The sequence below is a fragment of the Gallus gallus genome, chromosome 2 (genome assembly GCF_016699485.2).
Source record: "Gallus gallus isolate bGalGal1 chromosome 2, bGalGal1.mat.broiler.GRCg7b, whole genome shotgun sequence".
In the NCBI taxonomy this organism is placed as follows: Eukaryota; Metazoa; Chordata; class Aves; order Galliformes; family Phasianidae; genus Gallus; species Gallus gallus.
This window is the reverse complement of record NC_052533.1, coordinates 58,964,922-58,985,940: the sequence shown is the minus strand read 5'-3', so window position 1 is coordinate 58,985,940 and position 21,019 is coordinate 58,964,922. Positions and strand designations below refer to the sequence as shown.

The window sequence follows — 21,019 nt, the reverse complement described above, 5'->3', positions numbered from 1 at the left end:
ACGTTACAGCTGAGGAAATGTTTACTGAAGGATTTGTTTAGTCATCCACAGCGCTGTGTTCCAGCAGTTTGTTTTATAACGTTTGTTAAAGAGTTTGAGGAAGAACTCTCTTTACTGTCAGTATAGAGTTTTTCTGCAAATTAGATTTATTTATTTTTTTATAGAATCATAGAATGGCCTGGGCTGAAAAGGACCGCAATGATCATCCAGTTTCAGCCCCCCTGCCATGTGCAGGGTTGCCAGCTGCTAGACCAGGCTGTCCAGAGCCATGTCTAGAGTGTGCTTTTCATTTTCTAAGCTATAGACTACGTGTCATTTAGAAAAATAAAATATGTAGTATAGTGGCTCAGTTCTTTAGGAAAATGCACTGACTTTTGTGTTTAATTTTACCACTTAAATGAGTAACAGTCTAAAAGAAATTTATATGTGTTAGAGGGGAAGTGTTGTTATAGATAAAACTAAGTATTTACATCTTTAAGAAAGTTTAGCTGAATAGTTCAGTACATTGAATAAATTAACTTTCAGTTCTGTAATTAAAAACTAATGCAGTGACACTAAACATTTGAATAACCTTTGAGTTCAGACTAAAAGGTCAGTGTGTGTCTCCACTAGACTTAGCCATTTTGCTTCAATCAAAGGCGTAGACTAATCCTACACTTAGTAGTTTGTATCTGCAGTTTGTAGGGATGTGCTAAGGTTGCAAGGGAATCTTATTGTTTCTGTAGCTGATCTTCAGATGTTTTTCTTGGACATGTCTAAATCATAATCTAGCAATTTTGTGGAAACAGGACACGTAGTCCAAGTTAGAAGTATCTGTGTGTGCAAGTACCAAAGTTACCCAGCACTTGTACTGTTTAGTGCAGTGCTGTTTAATTCTCTGCTATATAGGTTCCCTTTTCCTGCAGGTATTCCCCTTCTGTGCCAGTTACACATCTCTTTCATCCCCACCGAAAGCCTAACTAGTGCAAATTGTGTTATGCAGATACTTTATAACCAGCTATTCTTCTGCAGTTCAGACATCTGCAGAACTTATCTTAAGAACTACAGTGGGAGTTTTAATCATTAAATTTAAACTAAGCCCTCCATTTATGCTATCAGTTCATTCTACCCTATGTACTTTACAGTTGTTGCTTCTTTGAGTAGAAATGTAATGAGGATGTGTAGTCAAATTATGGGAATGAAGCCATAACATTCATATGATAACTAAATAAAATAATAGAAAGCTTGCAAGATACTGTAAAATGAAATTGAACGATAGAGGTGTGAAGTGATGGTACTTGTTGTATGTATTTTAAGGTTCTGTATTTTTTGGTACCAAAAAGAGCTGTCTGAAGAATTGTGCATTATTATGGTTTCCCCATTCTTCTTTCACAGTATTTCCTCTTTTGAATATGAGAGCTGTGTGTTAGAGTTCATCTTCTTTTCCCTCATTCTCGAAGTACAGTTAGTTTAAACACAGCTGTTGTTTCTTTTTTAATGTGAACTGTATTTAATATCAAAAATACTATCAATTTGAGGGCAGAGGGGATGGCAGCAGGATGGCTGTGTAAGGAGCACGTGAGTATACAATTAATGCAGGCTTCAATAAGTGTATCTTAACCAGGATTTTTTTAGGACTCGTAGCTGTGAACATTTGTTTGAAGATGCACTGTTTAAAAAAAGTGATCCAAAAATCATCTGAGGCTGAAAAAATACCCTCAACCTGCCAATTGAATTTCACTTCATACAAAAATTAGGATATGCTTGTTGAAAAATGGTGAGTAGGCCACAGCTCTCTGGTACATCATATGAAAACAGCACTGAAACTTAACAACCAAAGTAGATCTGTGTATTTGCTCTATTCTTTTATGTGAGGAGAAATACATCTTCTTGAAAGAATAAGACTCACTCTGTCTGACAACTATTAAAATAACCATGTAGAGATTTTCACATTAAATTGGCTTTGTTTCTTTAGCTATACTTCAGACTTCCAAGGCCTCTTTTTGAAGGGAAATTGTGAAGTACCCTGAACAGTCAGTAAACACGGGTTTTTTTGTGTTAGTGCATATCAGCTGACGTAGCTTGTTTTCCAAAGGGAACGCTTCTCTTCTGAAAAGAAAAGATAGACCCATTTCCACTGAGTCTACTAAAACCAGTCAGAATCTGTATTCTGTGTAAAGACACAACGAGATGCTCAGCGTGCTGCCATGTGCACTCATTGAGAGGTTTTACTGTTTATACAGTATGTTCAGAGTTTTTTCCCCCTACCAATTTCTTTTACACTTGTCATGCAGGTGTGTTTGCAGAACAGAGCCTAAGATTCTTAAGTCAATTTGAGTTAAGCGCATTGGTAAGTTTAAGTGGGGCCAGATACAACAAAACTGACAGATTTTGCCTTTTTTTTGTTAAGGACTGTTTACAGTTTGGTTTGTGTAGGACATTTCAGAGGAATATGGAGTAATACAAATATACTTCCCTGGGGGCACTTAGTTATGGGCTTTGCACAGTTACTATTTCTGTGACTCTATTAAATTTAGAGGCATTTTGATTAATGTAGCACACAGGTGAATGATGGCATGAAGCAAAGCGTGATTTATAGGACAGTCAATAACTGCATGGACTTGTGCCTGTGTGCACGCTTCCTCAATACCCAGTGTATGGATGCAGTGCCCCTTCCTTGTATTCCTTATTTCTGTGAAGGAGTACGATGACAGCTGAAAATTAATTTATGCAGAATGTATACCTCTGTTGTCATTTCTACATTCAAGGATTTCTCATAGTTTTTTTTCCCGTGGACTCTTAGCTGACCACAGCTTCATCAGTGTGCTTGGGAATTCTTTGCTCATGACTGGCGGCTCTCTGCTCCAGTAGACATGTCAGATGAGGTCCATACATGTTTCTCTATTAATGTTAGGCCTAAAAGTGCCATGGTGTACCTGAAGCACGTGAGTATTGTGTTAGTATCACATTTTAACTGTATGTGATACCAAACAGAACCATAATTATTAACTATAGGTATTACTCATGGTATCTTTAATGCTTTTCTCTAGTTTTCCTTGTGCAGGCCAGTCCTTTCTGCATTTTTTTACTCATTTTGTGGCTGTTCCTACCCCTCTAGCTGAAACATGGCTTCTTGTGGTATTGGAAGAATGTTGTGCTTCCCCTGTGCATCTCCCACGCATACTCATTCTGTATGCACTTATCCACGCTGACACAGTATTGGAGCCTGGACATTAGAAGGGGATAGTGCCAGTGTTGGGATCCAGCATCTCAGTGGTGAGATCAACTGTAGTGCAGTCAGTCTCAGTACTTTTAAAGTACTTTTCCTTCTGTCTAATTGCAGTTTCCTGTGTATAGCTTAGGCTCATTGCTTCTCAACCTCTGACCCTGGGCTCCAAAACCAGCCTGGCTCTCTCTTTTTATACCCTCCCATTAGCTCTTTGTAGGCTGCAGTAAGACCTCATCTTCTTAATGCTGAACAAACCCAGTTTTCATTGCCTGTCTTTGTGTGTCGTGCATGCAAATCTCCCAGATCATCTTGGCTATCCTCCTGTGTGCTTGCTCCCCTGTGTAAGTCTGCCTTGCTCTAGGACACATCATTACAGCTCACAAGTGCCAAGCAGAGGGCACTAACCACTTTAACCTCTTGATGTAATTTCATGAGTACAGTCCAGTCACATAGAACAATATATATACCTTTCTTCACTACAAGGGCACATGGCTGTCTCACACTGAGTTTACTGCCCACTTGGACCCCAAATTCCTTATTCACGTACCTGTTTCCTAGCAGCCAGCCTCCTTTCTCATCTGCATTTTTGCATAGGTTATTCTGTCCTAGACATGGGGCTTTTTATTTGTGGTTGTTGAACTTCACAGAGTTCCTGTTAGCCCATTTCTCAGGGTGTTAGACTTTGTACAGCTGACCACAGCCCTTGGAGCCCAGCAGCTTGGCCATTTCTTCCATTCACCTCTTCAGTCTTTATCACAGCAATTTGGCTTTAAGAGCACAATGTGAGACTGGTGAAGACCTGCCTGAAATCAAAGTACGTGACATCTCCTGCTCTCCCCTTGGCACAGTGGGCCACTTCCTTGTATAAGCTAGGTCACAGTAACCAGTTCTGTCATGCAAGGAGAATGTCATTTTGACCCTCTCTAATAAAGGCAAACAGACGTGACATCATCAGCACTCTTTATTTGTGAGAGCACTGCTGCAGCACTGCAGAGCTCACTGAGCAAAGCAGTAAGGTTCGTTACTAGATTGGCTTTGTTAAACAGCCCATGAACTTCCATTTCAAAGGCGGTCAGTGCAAAACTCCTGTCATCCTAAAGACTGACTGGGTTTTTTTAAGAGCACTTCTAAGGTTTAAAAAGTGGTTTCAAGAAAGCTATTGCAAAGATAACGTTCTTTTAGCCAGTTGTTGCTGTGAATATGGGGAAGAGCACTTCCATTTATTTGAGTGTTGACTAAGGCCTGTAAACAACTGAATAGCTGAGCTAATTTGTGTTTTGTCTTTTTTTTTTAGCTAAATATTGCTTTTGATGACTGGAGCTGCTTCTTGTGTATTTTGCAGCCAGTAATGTCTTGAAGGCTGTTTAGATCCTGACGCCACGAGGCGCTCTGTGGCCAGTTTGAATGCTCTGATTTCTTCACCAAGGACTTCCTTCATGATATTTCTGATTTGCTTTCAAATGACTGACCATTGCTATCTGAGTTGCAATGGAAGTTAGAAAAAGAAGAGGAATCAAAAGATTTCTCTTCAGTGTAACCCTGAACGGATAAAATTAGATCCATCTTTGTGCTCTTAAACAATAAAATGAAATTAGGCTTGCAAGTTAAGGTTTCTGTCAGAGCTGGCAGCAGTTGTACTGGAAAAGTTTCAGACGCACCACAGACTTGTGTGGTTAAAGAGGAAATCAAAGCAGACAAACACAAGCCAAGTAGCTTGGAAGAAAGACTGTTCCAGTCACTGGGGCATGAGAACAGCACAGGAGAGTTGCAGGCATTGTCATCACTGAATGCTCGACAACAGGAGAAAGTTGGGAAGAAAATAGAAAAGGGTGGTGGGTAGTTTGCTTTTTAAATTAAAAGGCTGAGGAATCCTTGGAAAGGGAGAATTTTAGAGAAGCAGAGCAGATGGAGGAGTTGAGGATGAGTAGTTGTTTAGTAAATAAAGGCTACTACTTCCTGTTTTTCTGCACTATCTGTATGCTTTTGCTTGTACTTTCACAGTAAAAAGCTTTTTAATGTATTTCAAACATTAACACTATAAAATGGTGAAAAGAAAATCATTTATAAATATTAGGTTCACAGAATCACAAAATTGTAGGGGTTGAAAGGGACCTCTGGGGATCATCTACTCCTACCCTACTGCTAAAGCAGGTTCCCTAACTATTCCAATTAGCCTGGCTAATTATTTAATACTCAGTACCTTAACTACTGTTTTCATTGAGATATCCTTAGAACGTGCTGGGACTGTAAGGAAGATAAGTCCATGAAGATAATCGGACTGACTTAGCTATATAACTGTTACAGAGATTCATTTGTTTCTGACAATCCCATAGGAGTCTGTCAAACACAAACATAAGATCCTTAGTTTAAACTTCTGTTTTTAAAATAAATCAGTCATTGGATTCTTATGATTGTGTAAATCAATCCATTAAACTGCTTAGAAAATCTCAGACAGATTTCAGATAGGGCAATTATGTTGATATGTGTTGTCTTTTTCCATTTTAAGTTGTCAGTGAAGCATAACGAAGAGTATGTACTTGAGGCATGTATCTCTTTTTACTGCTTCATGTACCTTTTTTTTTTCCCCACCAAAACAAACCTGTTTATCACAAGGTGCAGAGCTGGCATTTAAGAGCAGCAGCGTAGTACTAATTGTGGATAATGCTTAGATCCTTTTCCACAGCAGAGCTTTTAGAATTCCTGCTGCTGCCACAGCTTGTAGGAGGTTTTGAGGCAGGAGGGTTTGCGTAGACCCCATCACTGGGAGGGACTTTTTCTGGATTATAATTGCTGAGCTTGTTTTTATGAAGCACTTATTTCTGCCATTATTTTGCCCAGACAATTCAGAACCATTTTCCCACAAACACTGTGTGAGTACTTTTTTTTTGAAATTGGTCTGATGGAAATCTCAGAGAAATTCTAAATTAAGCCCGATAGGTTCAGTGTTGCTGAAATATAACTTTTTCCCCTCCAGGATGTTTTGACTAGTACAAAAACAATACCTTTTATCCCAAGAATCCATGTGGTACCTGCTATACGCTACAGGATTAACTGCAGCCTAATGTTTCCTATGAGATTTCACCACTCTAAAAGGGTCTGTCCCAGAAGCCGTTCAGGATGTAAGAAACAATAGCTCTTATCACAGGCAGTGGTCTGCATTTCAACTGTGCTTTCTACATGGGTCATTCAGGGCCTGCTGACATTGTGAAGGTAATTGATAAATAAGGTGGATGGCTTATAGAAAGGCACTTGATTCTCCCCATCTCCCACCTCATCCTTCTCCTTCCCTTCATGGAGGTCAGTCAAGATGCTTCATTTCCCCTTGCTACTTAGAAGTCACAATTGTTCTTTTAACACTTCGTGATCTTCTAGAAAACTTTGAAAGCTGAATTTTTAAAACTTAAGAAATTGCACATTTCTATTCCAATTAGGTTTTGCAGCACATTCCATACGTGTAATGGTAAGTTATCTGCCTGCAGTAGGGCTATTCTGTAGTGAAATTATACTGTATGGTCTTTAAATACTAATGCAACTGTGAATTCACAGCTTTCTTTTAATGTCAATCTGGAATACTGAATGAATTGATTCAAACAGTTGCAGAACTTTGGGGGCAGAGTAATTGATCCAAGGATTTCTTCAGAGAGACTCTGAAAAGTGACACTGGAGTACATGATTTTGCAAATGCTAAATCATTGGCCTTTAATTGGACAAAGTGAGTGTGTGATGGTATAACTACGTGGCTGTAGCCTGTTAATCGTCTGCACTTTAATGCAGAAATTCAGATTTATAAAATGCAATATTGAAAGTGAAGAGTTAAATCACACTATAACTTATCAAATTAAGCGAGTTGCCTTATCTCCAGGCTCCTTTTGAATAGTAACTGGTGAGACATCACCAAATAAAGCCGTGCATGGACTGGCTTGTAGAATTAAAAAAATAGCATCCAGTACTCTGCGTCATACTTCAAGAAAAATATGGGCAGTGCCATACATTGCGGAGTGTGTTTTGAAAGATGATCCAGTTTTCTTCTAAAACTTTGTTGGGAGACATTTTTTTTTTAAGTAGACATTGCTGTTTCAGAACAGTTACTAAAATAGTTGGCTACAAAGATAATTTCAGAGAAGCCCTGTTTTTGTCACATGGAAACTTGTATTGTAACACTGAGTGCATCTTTGTGGCATAGCCATTGTGGTGCATGCCCAGGTTCACTGAACAAACCAGGATTTCTGTAAACAAACGGTATTTCTGTAATAGTGTGGTTTGCTGCTTAGACTGATTGGCCTTGATGAGAAATAGCTTGCCACTGTTTCAAAAATACTTTGAATTCCAAATCCGTTTTAAAGTGAAAACACTCCTAGGCTTTTAAAGGAAAATATCTTCCATGTCGTAGTGGATGGAAAAGCTGTATTGTAAAATGTACAAACTTCAACAATCTGTCCTAAAAACAAGTCAGGAATAGTAGGCATGTTTTCTCTTCCATACGCTATTTTTGCCTTGATCCATGCAGTTAGGCCTGAGGAGATGTAAAACATTTGGAAGTGCAAAGTAGCATTTGTCAAGGTAAAATACTAATAAATATACATTATATTTAACTCAATAGAGAGGCTATTATGATTACAACACTAGCATCCTAAGAAGAAAAATGTTTGTAGAATTCTACCAGCTCTTGTTCAGTAAGTTTGGAGTAGCATCCATCTCCCTTTCACCTGTAGGAAATACATATTTCTGTTCTTTTGCTCAGGCAAGCCCCAAAGGAATTTTTCCACTTGCTCACATTACAGAGCATTTTAATCAAAATTATATTTGATACAAAACTCAAAAGTATTTGGCAAAAGCGTAAATCTCTTCTGTGGACTATTTTGAAACCAGCAAGTCATTTTCTCAGGAAGAATGCTTTATGCCTTTATGCTTTATGCAAACGCAAAATACTCCTCTGCCTAAGGAAGTCTGGTAGGTGCAATCTTTCTGTATTTGTACTGATAAGATGGTGCAGTGTACTATTAGAGGTACTGTATTACTGGCGGAATTTTTTTAATAAGGCAAAGTTCATAAAACCTGGTATTTGTATAATTAGTCAGATCTCATAATGGCACATATTAGTAAATATTTTGACTCAGCTGTGGTTAATGGTATTTTAGTTCCACAAAATTGTAGTCTGGGAGAACATCATCTTATGACTGTGTTTTTTTAAAGCTCATTAGTTTGATACCGAGCCAGTATTTACTGGGTTATTCAGGAAATTAAGAAGGCAGTATTGTCCTCCTTGCCCCACATTAACCGCCCAACCACCTGCAGTGCAGCAGGGATCTTCTGTCATATGGCACTGTGGCAGCTATGCAGCTTTCACATCTTGCTCACAGATGTCTGTTCTTGGTCAATCGCGCTAAATGTGAGTGAACAGCACACTAATTGCACATCACAGTCAGTAATTGAGCTTTTTTACGATCCTTGAATGAAATATGTTTTATACTCATATCCGACAGTAGAATCCTGTCTTCACTAAATATAGTGACACAAGTCCTATTAATTTAAGAGGAACCAAGATTTTGCTCCTCATCCGTGTTGTTATTCTCATCTGCTGCTGAAATGCACTGATTAGTCACACTGAAGGAAAGTCCTTGTTTTTCTGCTCTGTCATGAGTATTCTTACGTACAATCAGTTCCATCTGCGATGGGTAGCCTTTCAAGTTGTGTGTGTGCTTTATGAGAAGTATTATTATACTGAAAGTAGTTTGCTTTTTTAAAGAGTCTGCTTAAAGTAATGCACTGCTTAAGCCATGTGAGTTCAGCAATGTGAAGGCCGCTGTTTCCTTCTGCAGTAGAATTTCAGGCACTCGACCAAATTGTTGATAATGACAGTTTGGTCAAGAGCGAAAAGTTTTTTAAGGAACCACATGGTAGTAATTTATCTGTGGACAGCATTTTGTTTATGTTCTGTGTACTGGTCACACAGCAGAATAAAGGTTAATAATTCAAAGCAAGAGGTTAACAATTCAAGCTGCCTTATCAAGTTTACAATGTTGAGAAATGAGGATTTAATGGTTCCAGAAAAACAAAAAACTTCATAAAACATGTTGGTGATTACAAACATTGTAATTTCAAAGACCATTTTTCCCATAAATGTCTGATTTATCTGTGCAATAAAGTTTTGACCTGTGCTAATAGAAAGTAGTCTTTACAGACCAAGTATGAATACTTGAAGAAGGTTTCAGTTTCAACACAGAGCAAAATACTTCTTGCAATTACAAGCCCATTGGTTATTTACGTCTGTGTATTTGATTTGTAGTTGTAGTGAAGGCTGATTTTTAAGGAGAGTTTTACCTGCTGGGCTGATGTTAGGAGAGCTAGTTAGTGGTGGATGATACTTTGAGAGACGCGGTGTTCAGATTCTCAGTTCCTTACAGCCCTTTTGCAGTTGATGGACTGTGGTCTGAGGATGTGGCAAAGTGGATATATGAATAATTCGTTATGTTGGAAGCTTGGACCAGAGATTGGCTTGCTTGAGACTTGGAGGGGGGGGAACATCTACAAATACTTTGTTATACTTGTGGTTTAGTTAAAATTTATACTTTTAAGAAAAGGTAATTCTAAAATCTGTGAAAAGTTATTAGTTCAGCAGCTTTACAAGTACTTAAAATCAGCTTCTTTGTTAACTGCAGTCCAGAAAACTAATTATGTTCCTAATGGGAATTAAAAGGATGATACAAGATTTTATAAGTTTTGTTGATGTTTGCTTTCTAAAATTGATCCTTTTCTATATTACATTGAAGTCTATCTCATTTTGTTTTCATAATGTGATGTCTCTGACTACCAGAAAAAAAGAAAAAAGACTAAATTATTTAAGTATTAGACAATATTTTATGGTAGAGAGAGTTGATACTGCAAAACTTGGTAGAAAGTCTGCTTCTAAATCCCAGCTTCCATCTCCCATCTGAGAATAGATCAACAAACTCCCTGAAGTCATGCATAGATTACAGTAATAAATCTCTTAGAAGCAACCCTGCTTTAATACTGTGAACATTTGGAGAATAACTTCCTTTTTTTTTTCCACTTGCCACGCATTTCTGTTCTCTCTGTGTGACCAAGATTATTGCAGCATCAGGAAAAAAAAAAAGGAAAAAAAAAAAAAGGAAAAAAAAAGATATTACTGTCTATTTCAGTTAGGTCAGGACTTACGCTAAAGAGTGTTTGCCCATAGGGCAACTCTGAAGATGCATGAGAAACTAGTTTACATTCTTTCCTATAAATGTGACTGTATGCTTTTTTTTCGTCTGTTTCTAGATACCATGTTGTAGATAGAAGAGGCTGTTAGATATGAATCAAAAGCTGTTAGGTCACGTACAGAAGGACCACTGACCAAAGATATGAAATTTATCCCCAAGGGTCAGAGATTAATAACCTCACTGCTTAGTACAGATGCTTAGAACTCAGTTCTCTTAATATTTAGTACTCTTTCTTCAGAGCTTTTCAAATGCCAGTACCCAAATATAGAGCAAAATACACACATTGAGTACTATATAGATGAACTATGCATAAGTTGTAATAAAGGAAGAAGTATTACGCTGTTTTCTTTAACCACACTATAAATGGACTACAAAAGGAAAAAGAAAGTGCAAATATTCTATTTATAATAATATATTATAACAATATATTGTGGAAATAGCATAAATAATCCTTTTTACCAGGCAGTGATACTAGTTTAGATGTGGCTCATTTATTCATGTTAGATTAGTGGGATAATGCTATTCATATCCGAACCTTTGCATGCAAAGTAAGTAACTGAGGTTTTTTTAATTGAGAATAAAAATGAGGTGTATAGGCACACAAACAGTTTGTAAAGAAATTTTAAAAACAGAAGACCCTTGATTTTCATTCTACTTTTTGTGCTATTTAGATCTGTTGCCCAGGAATAAAATTAGAATTTTATCTTAAACATCAATGTTACTGAAGTTATAGCTTTTTATTTTGCTTATGATTTAGTAACACATCTTGAAGGTCTGAAAAAGTATCGTTTTCATGCAGGGATACATGAAATAAATGAATCCTTTGAACTGGATAATTTTTTTCATCCTCTTTATAGAAGATATTTTGTAGAAGATATTTTATGGAAGTAGGAGAGCAAAACACTCTTCAAATCAATTTAGTTATTTCAAAACAGAATACTACTATTTTTTATATAAAAACTCATTCTCTCAGATATTCTTTATAAATACAGTTATGCGCGTTAAGTCTTTCTTGGCAAGAAACTGAATATTTTCATTTCCTAAACAGGTGTCTCAATGCATGTACTTACTGCAAAACTAAGCATGCCAGAGGAGATCTAGCAAGCTATCCCATTGAAGAACTAGTGGATAGAGCCAAACAGTCTTTTCAAGGTAAGAGTTTTTATCCCTACAATAGACGTTAGTCCTTGAAGTCTACTGGGTCTTATTTTCACTTGAAACAATATGGCTTTAATACAGTTTTAGTGTTACTGATATGTTGTGGCTGTGGCTGGGGGTGCCTTTGCAATAGAAAGCCTTTATGTCTTTATGTTGGGTGCAACTATCAAGAACAGTGTTTCATTTTGATTTTAGGCTTGCTCAGATGAAATTCATGCAAGCATTTGCATGCATACACTACTGTGATGGCAGTAGTGTAATATATGGTCATTTTGCTCTATTTTCACTTTCTCAAAAGGGAATACTAATTTTTTCACACAACAATAGCAGTGAATTTCATGAACTTCTTTGGGATTCTGAAAACGCTTTTAAGATATACTGCTTTTTTTTCTGGTAGTGGGTTTCTTTGAGGAGTTCTGGGATGTTTTTGTGAACCATATAAAGTTTTGAGGATTAATTTGGAACAAATAGGATTAACAGCTTCCAATTTAACAAGTAGTGTCAGACTGCTTTTAACGTCAGTAGAGTATCTGTAATGATCTCACATGAATCCAGCCAAACGTCAAAAGTTTTTTCATGCAGTAGAGTACTCTGTGCCTTGAAGCTTGTCTATAAATGCCAATGAACTATGAATGCCAATGAATTAGGTTTGCACGATTAGCACAGTTGTTGTGAATTAAATTCTGCTGTGACAGACAGGAATCCTGTCATATCTCAGGATTCTTGTTTTAGTACAAGTCTTTAAAATTGATATGAATTTGATGAATACTGATGAATTTAGTAACAGAAATACAAGATGTATAAATACACTTATTTGGTGGAGAAGCAGTTTGAGAAACACATTGTATAAGGTTACAAGTTTTCAGTACTACAAGATGTGATTTTTAAATTAGTAAGTAGTAACTGTGCAGGAGAGAATCTGCACATTGGTCAGTATGCAGAAATCTTTCCTGGTAATAGCATGATGATTAGGTAGAAAAGGAATGCTACGTACTTCTCATCCAGGTATAACTCTGAATTACTTCTGTTATTGTTTGTATCATACAAATAGTGTTAGCACTAAATGTCTTCTGAAATGTTCTAAAGAAACTTGGAACAATTCAGCAGTAAAATACAGCAAAGAAATGGAAGAGAAGTTATGGGTAACACTATCAGGATTATGGCCTTAAGTAGGTTAGTATTTAAATTTTATTTAGATTGCATAGAAATAAAAGTAACTTGAGCCTTGTATGTCTTGTTATAGTTGGATTATACATGCCATAAAGTCCACATTGAATTAACATATTTGCATGATATAAAAAGAGGGAAAACTCTTGAGCTCTGTTTGCATTTGCAGGCAATAAATGTGAATTTTTTGGCAAGTATTTTGAACTTAAAGAATTGTAAACTTGGATTGAAAATTTAATAATTTAATTCATCTGTTTTATTGTGGCTCTTATTATAAAAATTGACTCTCATAATAACTTGATTTTTAATGGAAAAAGTTGCCCTTAAGCTATTGTTTTGAAATTTCTTACAGAAATGCTGTGACGTGTCTCACAGCAGGCATCTCCAAGGGAGTTCTATTCTTATTTAGCCTCGTGCTATTACCTTTGTTAAAGGAAATAAGGAAAGAAGCAAATACTGAACTGTAAAATGAGAGCCTTTGCCTCAAGCTTCCACATACTTGAAAATAGTGATGAAATAGTCAGATACTTAATTTAGAGTGTATGGAAAATTTATTACTGCCAGCTTTCTGCAGCTGGGTTGCAGAAATTCTTCATCAACCTAGTAAAAGACCTAAGGAATTCAAATCCAGGGTTAAATTCATTGCTGTGATATTGAACCCCAATTTCTTCTACAATCACTTCTGTTTTTTTCAGAAGTTATGTTGATGAAGCTCTAGTGAAAAATATAGAGCTACAGATACATAGCGTAAAAAATTTCCACTTAGAAATTTATCATGGGAGAATTGAAGTGTCTTAGGCAAAAAAAAAGCACAAGATGATTTTTTAGAACTATGTTATCTAGTCACGTAAGAAGAGGGAGGCTGGAGTCATTTACAGTGTTTTGTACATAAGTAGTCTTACAGTATGCAACTTGATAAGGCTCAAAGGTGAGATGTTTCAGTTAATAAACACACCAAAAGTGGTTAGAAAAACTGTATTTAAAGATATATTGAGGTTTTAAATCTTAGCACTGAAGTAGATCTCTAAAATACTTTATTCACACGATTGTACTGAGTTTCTAGTTGCCAATTGCCACCTTGTCAATATTTCTGACAATACACTACCAAGTGGAGCTTCAGTATTGTGGTAAGATGCTTGTGATTTTAAATCAATCATTTCTGTACTATTGGTTTCTATACTCGAGGTTGGAAATCTTTATGTGGCAAGCATTTCTGAACTATACTGTATGCAGTGTGATTTGTCTGCAAGTAGTCACTGGTTCAGTCTAGGACTACACATGACAAGTTACACTGCTCATAATGGTATCAGTGTCACAGCACGTGTAAGGTATCTTATGGACATTACTGATTTTGATGCTTGTCTCTAAGGTTACTTCTGAAGATTTTTTCTTTATTTTCAGTTTCTCTGACTTTTAGTCAAAATCAAGCCTTTGGAATTCAGTTAACTCCTCATTTTTGAAAGTTCTACATACTTTATGAGGATTAGAAGGCATTTGTTGCAGTGTATTTTAGAACCCAGATCTCTGTTTTGTGTCTATATTAGAGTATTTTAAAAACTGAACTTAACATTCCAGTGGTAACTAGATGACTACACATGTTCAGATTATTTCTGCAAGTGTAAACTTGATTGACTCAATTGATTAAAAAGAGATCACTGAAAACATGACTGCCCAGATACTTTTCCAACCTTTGAAAAAGACCTGCTCCTTATAATTCTTTCTGCATCTTATCTTATTTTTGTATCTTAAATTCAGTATAATAAAAGATGAAGTGTATTACAAGTTCCTAGTACATTTTGCATGCTTTCAGAATACGTTTTAGTAAGTTTCTATAATTTTTTTTAATGTATGTTAAGGCTGAGTTTATGTACTTTGTATGGATTTATATCTCCTTTCCATCTCCATGGTAGTTTTCAATTTGCCATTGGCATAAAGTTAAATCATTCATTAAAATTATTTTTAACAAAGAATTTTTTTCAACTTCCATTTGAATTTGAAAGTAAAATATTGAAGTTTTAGCTGTTTAGCTGGAATCTTTTCTTTCTGTCAATTTCAACTTTCAGTAGGTAGTTGTGTAATTTTTTTTTTTTTTTCATGGACAATCTTGCATTAACAGGTAGTAAAAATGTTGCTAAATGAAGTAAAATGGTCCTTAAGTAAGGAACAGATGTCTTCTGTAAGGATGTTTATATGGAGAGTTTTTCCACAGCGGATAGTGCAGCACTTTGTGTTGTCAATTTAATAGCCTGCTTTTTTAAAATGTACTGTATCATGTTCAGTGCTGTATTCTAGGAAATCATATTTGCAGTTATGAGAGAGTTCTTTCTTTCCTTCGAAAAGCAACTCCATGTATGACAATGTGTTTTTTCTCGATTTGTGAAGTGGATGGCTGGAGTTGCTGCCATTGGTGAACTGTGCTCCAAGGAGACACACAGATTAAATAAACCAGTACTTGAAATGTGTTGTGGAGTGATGTCCAGGGATAGCTTTGGTTGAATTGAAAGACTTCAAATAGATACTGGAATTTTCTTTAAAGAAATTTTAGTGGCTGTAGAAGGATATATAGTTGATATTGCTACCTGGTGATCTGTAAACCGAACCTATTGTGTGAGACTTACTGGGCAGATATAGCGTTTTATATTGCCAGCTATTTTTTGCTGATTCAGCACACTAACTTAAAAACATAATTAGTTTGATGAAATTAGCTGTTAGTTCATGCTAGTTTACAGTGAAAATATACTGCATGTGCCAGGAGGAAATTATTCTTCTTTAGCATTTCATGCTTCTCAAAAGTGGCAGAGAATATGCTGCTATTAAAATGCAAACAGTATAATCATTACTATATCGTCTTGTTTTATGGTAGCAACTAGGGAGCAAAAGGGAAGTCAAATCCTGTTGAAAAACATCATACTTATATCCTCAAGCTATGTGTAACAATTGCTTCTGGGTGAATAGCTGCAGTTAAAAAGTATCATTTGTTTTTATTTCATTATTTACATTATGGTTCTCTGGCAAGTATGGTGTTGAATTCTGAACAACTGTTGTAGTCTTTAATGTAGTCTTTAGCAGTTGTTCCCTATCTTGTTGATTTTGAACTATTGAGAGTTTAAAGGAGGTAAATATTAAATATTTCTTTGAGTGTCAATTAAACAGTGATTTGTGTGTAACAGTAAGGATGGTTTTGATATAATATGATAGTTTCCAAAGCTTTTCAGATCACTGTGAGCCTAGCTAAGGATCTCTGGTTTTAGTAGTTTTGAGGCCCTGTCAGGGTATTCTGCTTTATTAATCAGTAACTAGTTTTCTTCCTGCCGTACTACCAGTAAACTCTCTGTTGAAGCCTTTAGAGTGTTGGTCCTTTTATGAAAGGACAAACATTTAATACCGATGATGTTTTTAGTCCCCTTTTCATTAACTGAAGCAATACCAAATTTTGATGTCTTTTGAGTGATAGGTTTGATCTTTGCATATGCTTTGAAGGATTGGTTGCCTGGTCACCAGCTGCAGACCTGGGCTCTGGACTCAGTGTTTTCCCGAAGGTAAAGCAAGACCATAGGAGAGGGTAACTACCTACCCTGGGTGTTGAGGTCTCACTGTTGTGTGAGATGAAGATATAACCAGAGAAAGATTGCTTCACAATCACACCTTACTCATGTCATCGCTTTTTGGCATCATGTACATTTGTGAACAGCTGTTTTCAAGGATGAAGCACAGGAAAAATAAAATTTCATCAGAAATCTCTAATGAACACCTTGAGAGCTCACTGGGGATTGAAACTACTGCCACTGAACCAGGATGATACGTTTGTTTCACAAAAGCAAGGTTAAGTATCCCACTAGTTTTGTGGTTTTGTTTTCTTTTTTTGCATTTTAATCAAAAACATTAAAAATTGAAATGTTTTGTTACTTATATACAATATTATATATTATGAAGGCTGAACCAAAAGTAATGCCTCCTATTTTATTATGTTGGCCTGCAACATCAGAGGAGGATGTTGGTGGTATGACAGCAGAGGTTGAACCTTCTCAGCAGTAACCCATTACATGTTGTTGCTGTGTGACAGATGGCAGCACAGGGGCAGTCTGACAAAATGGCGTCTGATAGGAAAGTGGGTATGAAGCAAAGGTGTGTCACTGAATTCCTCTGTGTGGAAGCAATAGCACCCAGTGATATTCATCAACATCTGTTAACATTTCTGGAGACCAAATGGTGGATGTGAGCACAGAGAGGTGATGGGTGGTGCATTTCAGCAGTAGTGACAGAGGGTCACCTCTGCTGGTGCAAATTTTTATGAGTGTGGCATGCAGGCTCCTGTTCACTGCTGACAAATGAGTGGTGTTTTGTGACTTATAATTTTCTCTATTAAACAGTGTTACTGTGTTCATCATCTCTGTTGTTGTTACCATGGGAATAAATAGGAGTTATTACTTTCTGAGTGACCTGCATGTATGCGGCCCAAGACCATTCCTCTTCACTCAGTACAGTCCAGACAAGCCAAGAGGTTGGACACTCATGCTGTACTCCATAGCAGCTTCTAGTTTTATAGCTAGCAAGAACTTTCACTAAGCTCACTTTGCTTCTATTTAATTTTGACATTTCTAGTTCAAATCATTAAACTATTTGCAAGAATTAAATTAGGTTAATGTTGTTATTGTATAAGTAGAAAGAAGAATTAGAAACAAGAAAATGTATTGGCATTTGCAAGAGGCCATCATGCCTTAGGCCTTCATGTGATCACTCTTTTGCCTTTGGGTCACTTTTAAATGTATAGTACTTCATTGAAAAGGATTTTATAGGCACTTAGGAGAGCTGTTAGCTTTTTGTAGGCATACTCCACACTTTAGGCTGATTCCATGCAGATATTTTTTTTTCCTTATTGCCAGATCTACTGTGATACGGGAATCAGAAATGAGGATGGGAAGCCCCTTTTCTCTTTTGCTCCATGTGTTATTGTCTTTCTCTGGCCTTGATAGAGGTTTTGGTCCAGACAATCTGTTTAATCACCCATGTAGCAGTCTCATGTAACAAATGTGTTGTAACAGTAAGTTAATTTGCTAAAAAAAAAAAAAAGTGTAATGTGCAAAACTGTAATTAGAGGCCCTTCCCTTGCAAGGAAAAACAGTTAGGCACTGTTACTGTTCGTATAACTGTAGTGCCTAAGTGCTGTGTACCTTTATAAAAACAACAGCAACAACAATAAACACACCACCAACAAATAACAGCTGGAGATGGCCTCAAAGGGCTTATAATGTGATAATGTAAACACTAGAGCAGAAATATGGTAGAATAATATTATGTGATTACAGTCAAGATAATAATCAGTTGGTCACTTTATTTACTGCTAGGACACTGTCTAGGGCCTTGTATGGAATGATACAGGAATGATTTTTATTTAGGAAAAATTAGGAAAAGTAATGCAGTATAAGGAATTGGCATTCATTTTGGGAGGGACTATGCCATTCTGCCAGATATATTGATACTTTTGCCAAAATATCTCACAGTATGACCAGATTACCTTTTTTTTGTCTCTTGTAAAACTAGCCTAGTAATGCTGCTTTCTTAGTAGTCTCTCTAGCTGTGCATGGGTTGTAGCACACAGTGTTGGGAAGAGGAATATAAAATGTATGTAAGTGTTTATTTTACATGTCTGACTAAAATTGTACGGAGAAGAAGATTCTATTAACCTCTAAGCTTTAGCAGTTCAAAGAACCAGCAGTCTGTTTAACAAAGGCTATATATATATATTTTTTTCTTGAAGTGGAAAAGAAACAAACTTGTGATATTTGCTCTTTATAATTAATTCTTCTTATATATCTTTTTACCTCAATACTTGTGTTTGGGCTCTTCAACTCCCTAAATGATAAAAATAATAAAAATAAAAAAAATCATTTTAGTTTTGCATTTTTGTGAAGACAAACAAACAAAACGTTTTTGTTTGAAGTAGAAGTTTAGTTTACTAAACTTCTCTACTCTGCCCTTGTGAGGCCCCATCTGGAGTACTGTGTCCAAGCCTGGGTCCCACAGTACAAAAGAGATGTGGAGCATTTGGAGTAGGTCCAGAGGAAGGCTATGAAATGATCCAAGGGTTGGAGCACCTCACCTATGAAGACAGGTTAAGAGAGTCGGGCTCCTTTAGCTTGAAGGTTCTGGGGAGACCTCATGGTGGCCTTCCAGTACTTGAAGGGAGCTTGCAACCAGGAAGAGACCAACTTCTTATGCAGTCTGATAGTGATAAGACAAGGGGGAATGGCTTATACTAAAAGAGGAGAAATTTAGGTTAGATATCAGGAAGAAATTTTTTACTTAGAGTGGTGATGCACTGGAACAGGCTGCCCAGAGAGGCTATGGATTCCCCATCTCTGAAGGCATTCAAGACCAGGTTGGATGTGATCCTGGGCAACCTGATCTTAGAGATTGGCAGCCCTGCCCATGGCAGGGGGATTGAAACTTTATAGATGTATAGATTGGATCTTTAAGGTCCCCTCCAATCTAAGCCATTCTATGATTCTGTTCTGTAAGAACCACCTACCTTTGTCGTTATAGTTGGTAGAATCTGTCATTGTAGTTTCAGTGAAATTTCAGGTATTCAGAATGTAATTTTGTTGTGTTGTAAGAGAATAGAAAGCTGGAAGGAGACTAAATAAACTTATGCTTGTTTATTCATATATTTGCATAAATCTCAAAGTGTGATGGTAATATGTGATACAATTTGAATCTCTTATGATACTGACATTATAGTAATACTGCATTTCTGCAGTTTCCCAGGGCTGCTAGGTCAAGGGATTTGGAGGCATGTCAGGAAAACTAGATGGGGCAATTACCCAAGCTTGTATATTATTTGATATTTTATGTATTAAAGCTACTGATACTATAACAGGAGTTCATTGTTGGTAATTGCTTGTGGTTCTGAGGAAAATACTCATGATTCTTTCAGTAATCTTATGATGTTTGCTAAAGACAGAGTTCTGGGATGGTCCTAAGAGTATGAATGGGACTGGGATCTGCGAGCCTCCAGATCGCTGCTGGGTTAAAACGTGATATTCTTGAGGCAGATGCCTTCACACGGAAGGAGAAGTTGGGCAACCTGAAGAATCTCTTATCATAGGAAATCTGGTGTTGCAGGAAGCTTGTAGAAAGAGCTGAGCTGCCCATATCATCTGACTGCAGCTCTGTAACTGAAGTTACAGAACTCTGAAGCTGCTGGACTGAGAGCAGCTCAGCTGTAAGAAACTAACTTCCTGAGTTTGAGCTACATGTTCTACTTGAGCTGTAATATGCATGGATCTGAAACTACTATGATTTTACTGTGTGTGGTTAATATCACAGAATATGTATCTTTTAAAAGCCAAATTTTTGGACCCCTTAAAACAATTCACTATTTTCTTCACTAATTGTTGAATTAAACTAAGGAATAAAGCGGTATGACCTTGTTAGTCTTAGAAAATTTTAGTAGGTGCTTATCTAAGAACCGACATGGGTCCCTAGACAGCCTGATCTAGTGGGTGGCAACCCAGTCTGTGGGGGGGAGTTGGAACTGGATGATATTCAAGGCTCCTTCTAATCTAAGCCATTCAGTGGTGATTCTATGATCTAAGCATTTTATTCACCCTTAGCGAAACAGGTCTTACTCAGTGTATGGGAACTGTTGAATCACGGCCTGAACCTCTGATTGACCACCTGAGGCGAGCGCTGAGTCAGCTGCAGGGGCACAGGTGAATGCAATTTCACCTGAGTGACTGGAAGGTCACTCCTGGACCCCATTTAAGGGCTGACTCCCATGGAGGAAGGATCTCTATCTGGAGATCACTCCTCTTGGAGCCCTTCTGCGAGCCCACGACACGGGTAAGCTCTTTGTTTCATTACTCATTTGTAACATGATAATCTCTCTGGTCCAATATCTGTATACCTGTTTGCCATACACTCAGAAATGTATTTTTTTTTTTCTTCTAGTCTGTAATTTCATTGAGTTGGGGAAGTTTTTCTGCAATCATACTATCTTAGCATTTTCATCCTACAAGGAATTGTTGAAATTGCTTCTGAAGTTGTATGGGGGAATATTGCTGATCTCTTCTTAAGAGAAAAAAAAACAACAGTAAAATGCCTGTAAATGCTGTGGTAGCAGAATGCTTAAGACCTGATAGAAGTTGAAATGCAAGTTGGTGTGTGTTTTTCTGAAATACTTCAAGCCATAGAGGCATCTCTTCCAAATTTTCTCTGCAGAGGAAGACTCATACATTTTTAGGTGCATAGTAAGAAGAAAGTA

At 36.9% G+C, this 21,019-nt stretch overlaps 1 protein-coding gene across 2 annotated transcripts in view; it reads left to right on the top strand.

The window, feature by feature from the left end:
• Window positions 1-21,019, top strand: part of CDKAL1 (CDK5 regulatory subunit associated protein 1 like 1) — a 376,852-nt gene that overhangs the window by 155,232 nt on the left and 200,601 nt on the right. For both annotated transcript variants that reach the window (XM_418914.8, XM_004939622.5), the window contains one exon: window positions 11,480-11,583. In XM_418914.8, the coding sequence (XP_418914.3) occupies window positions 11,480-11,583 (104 nt within the window). The remainder of the gene's footprint in view (window positions 1-11,479; window positions 11,584-21,019) is intronic.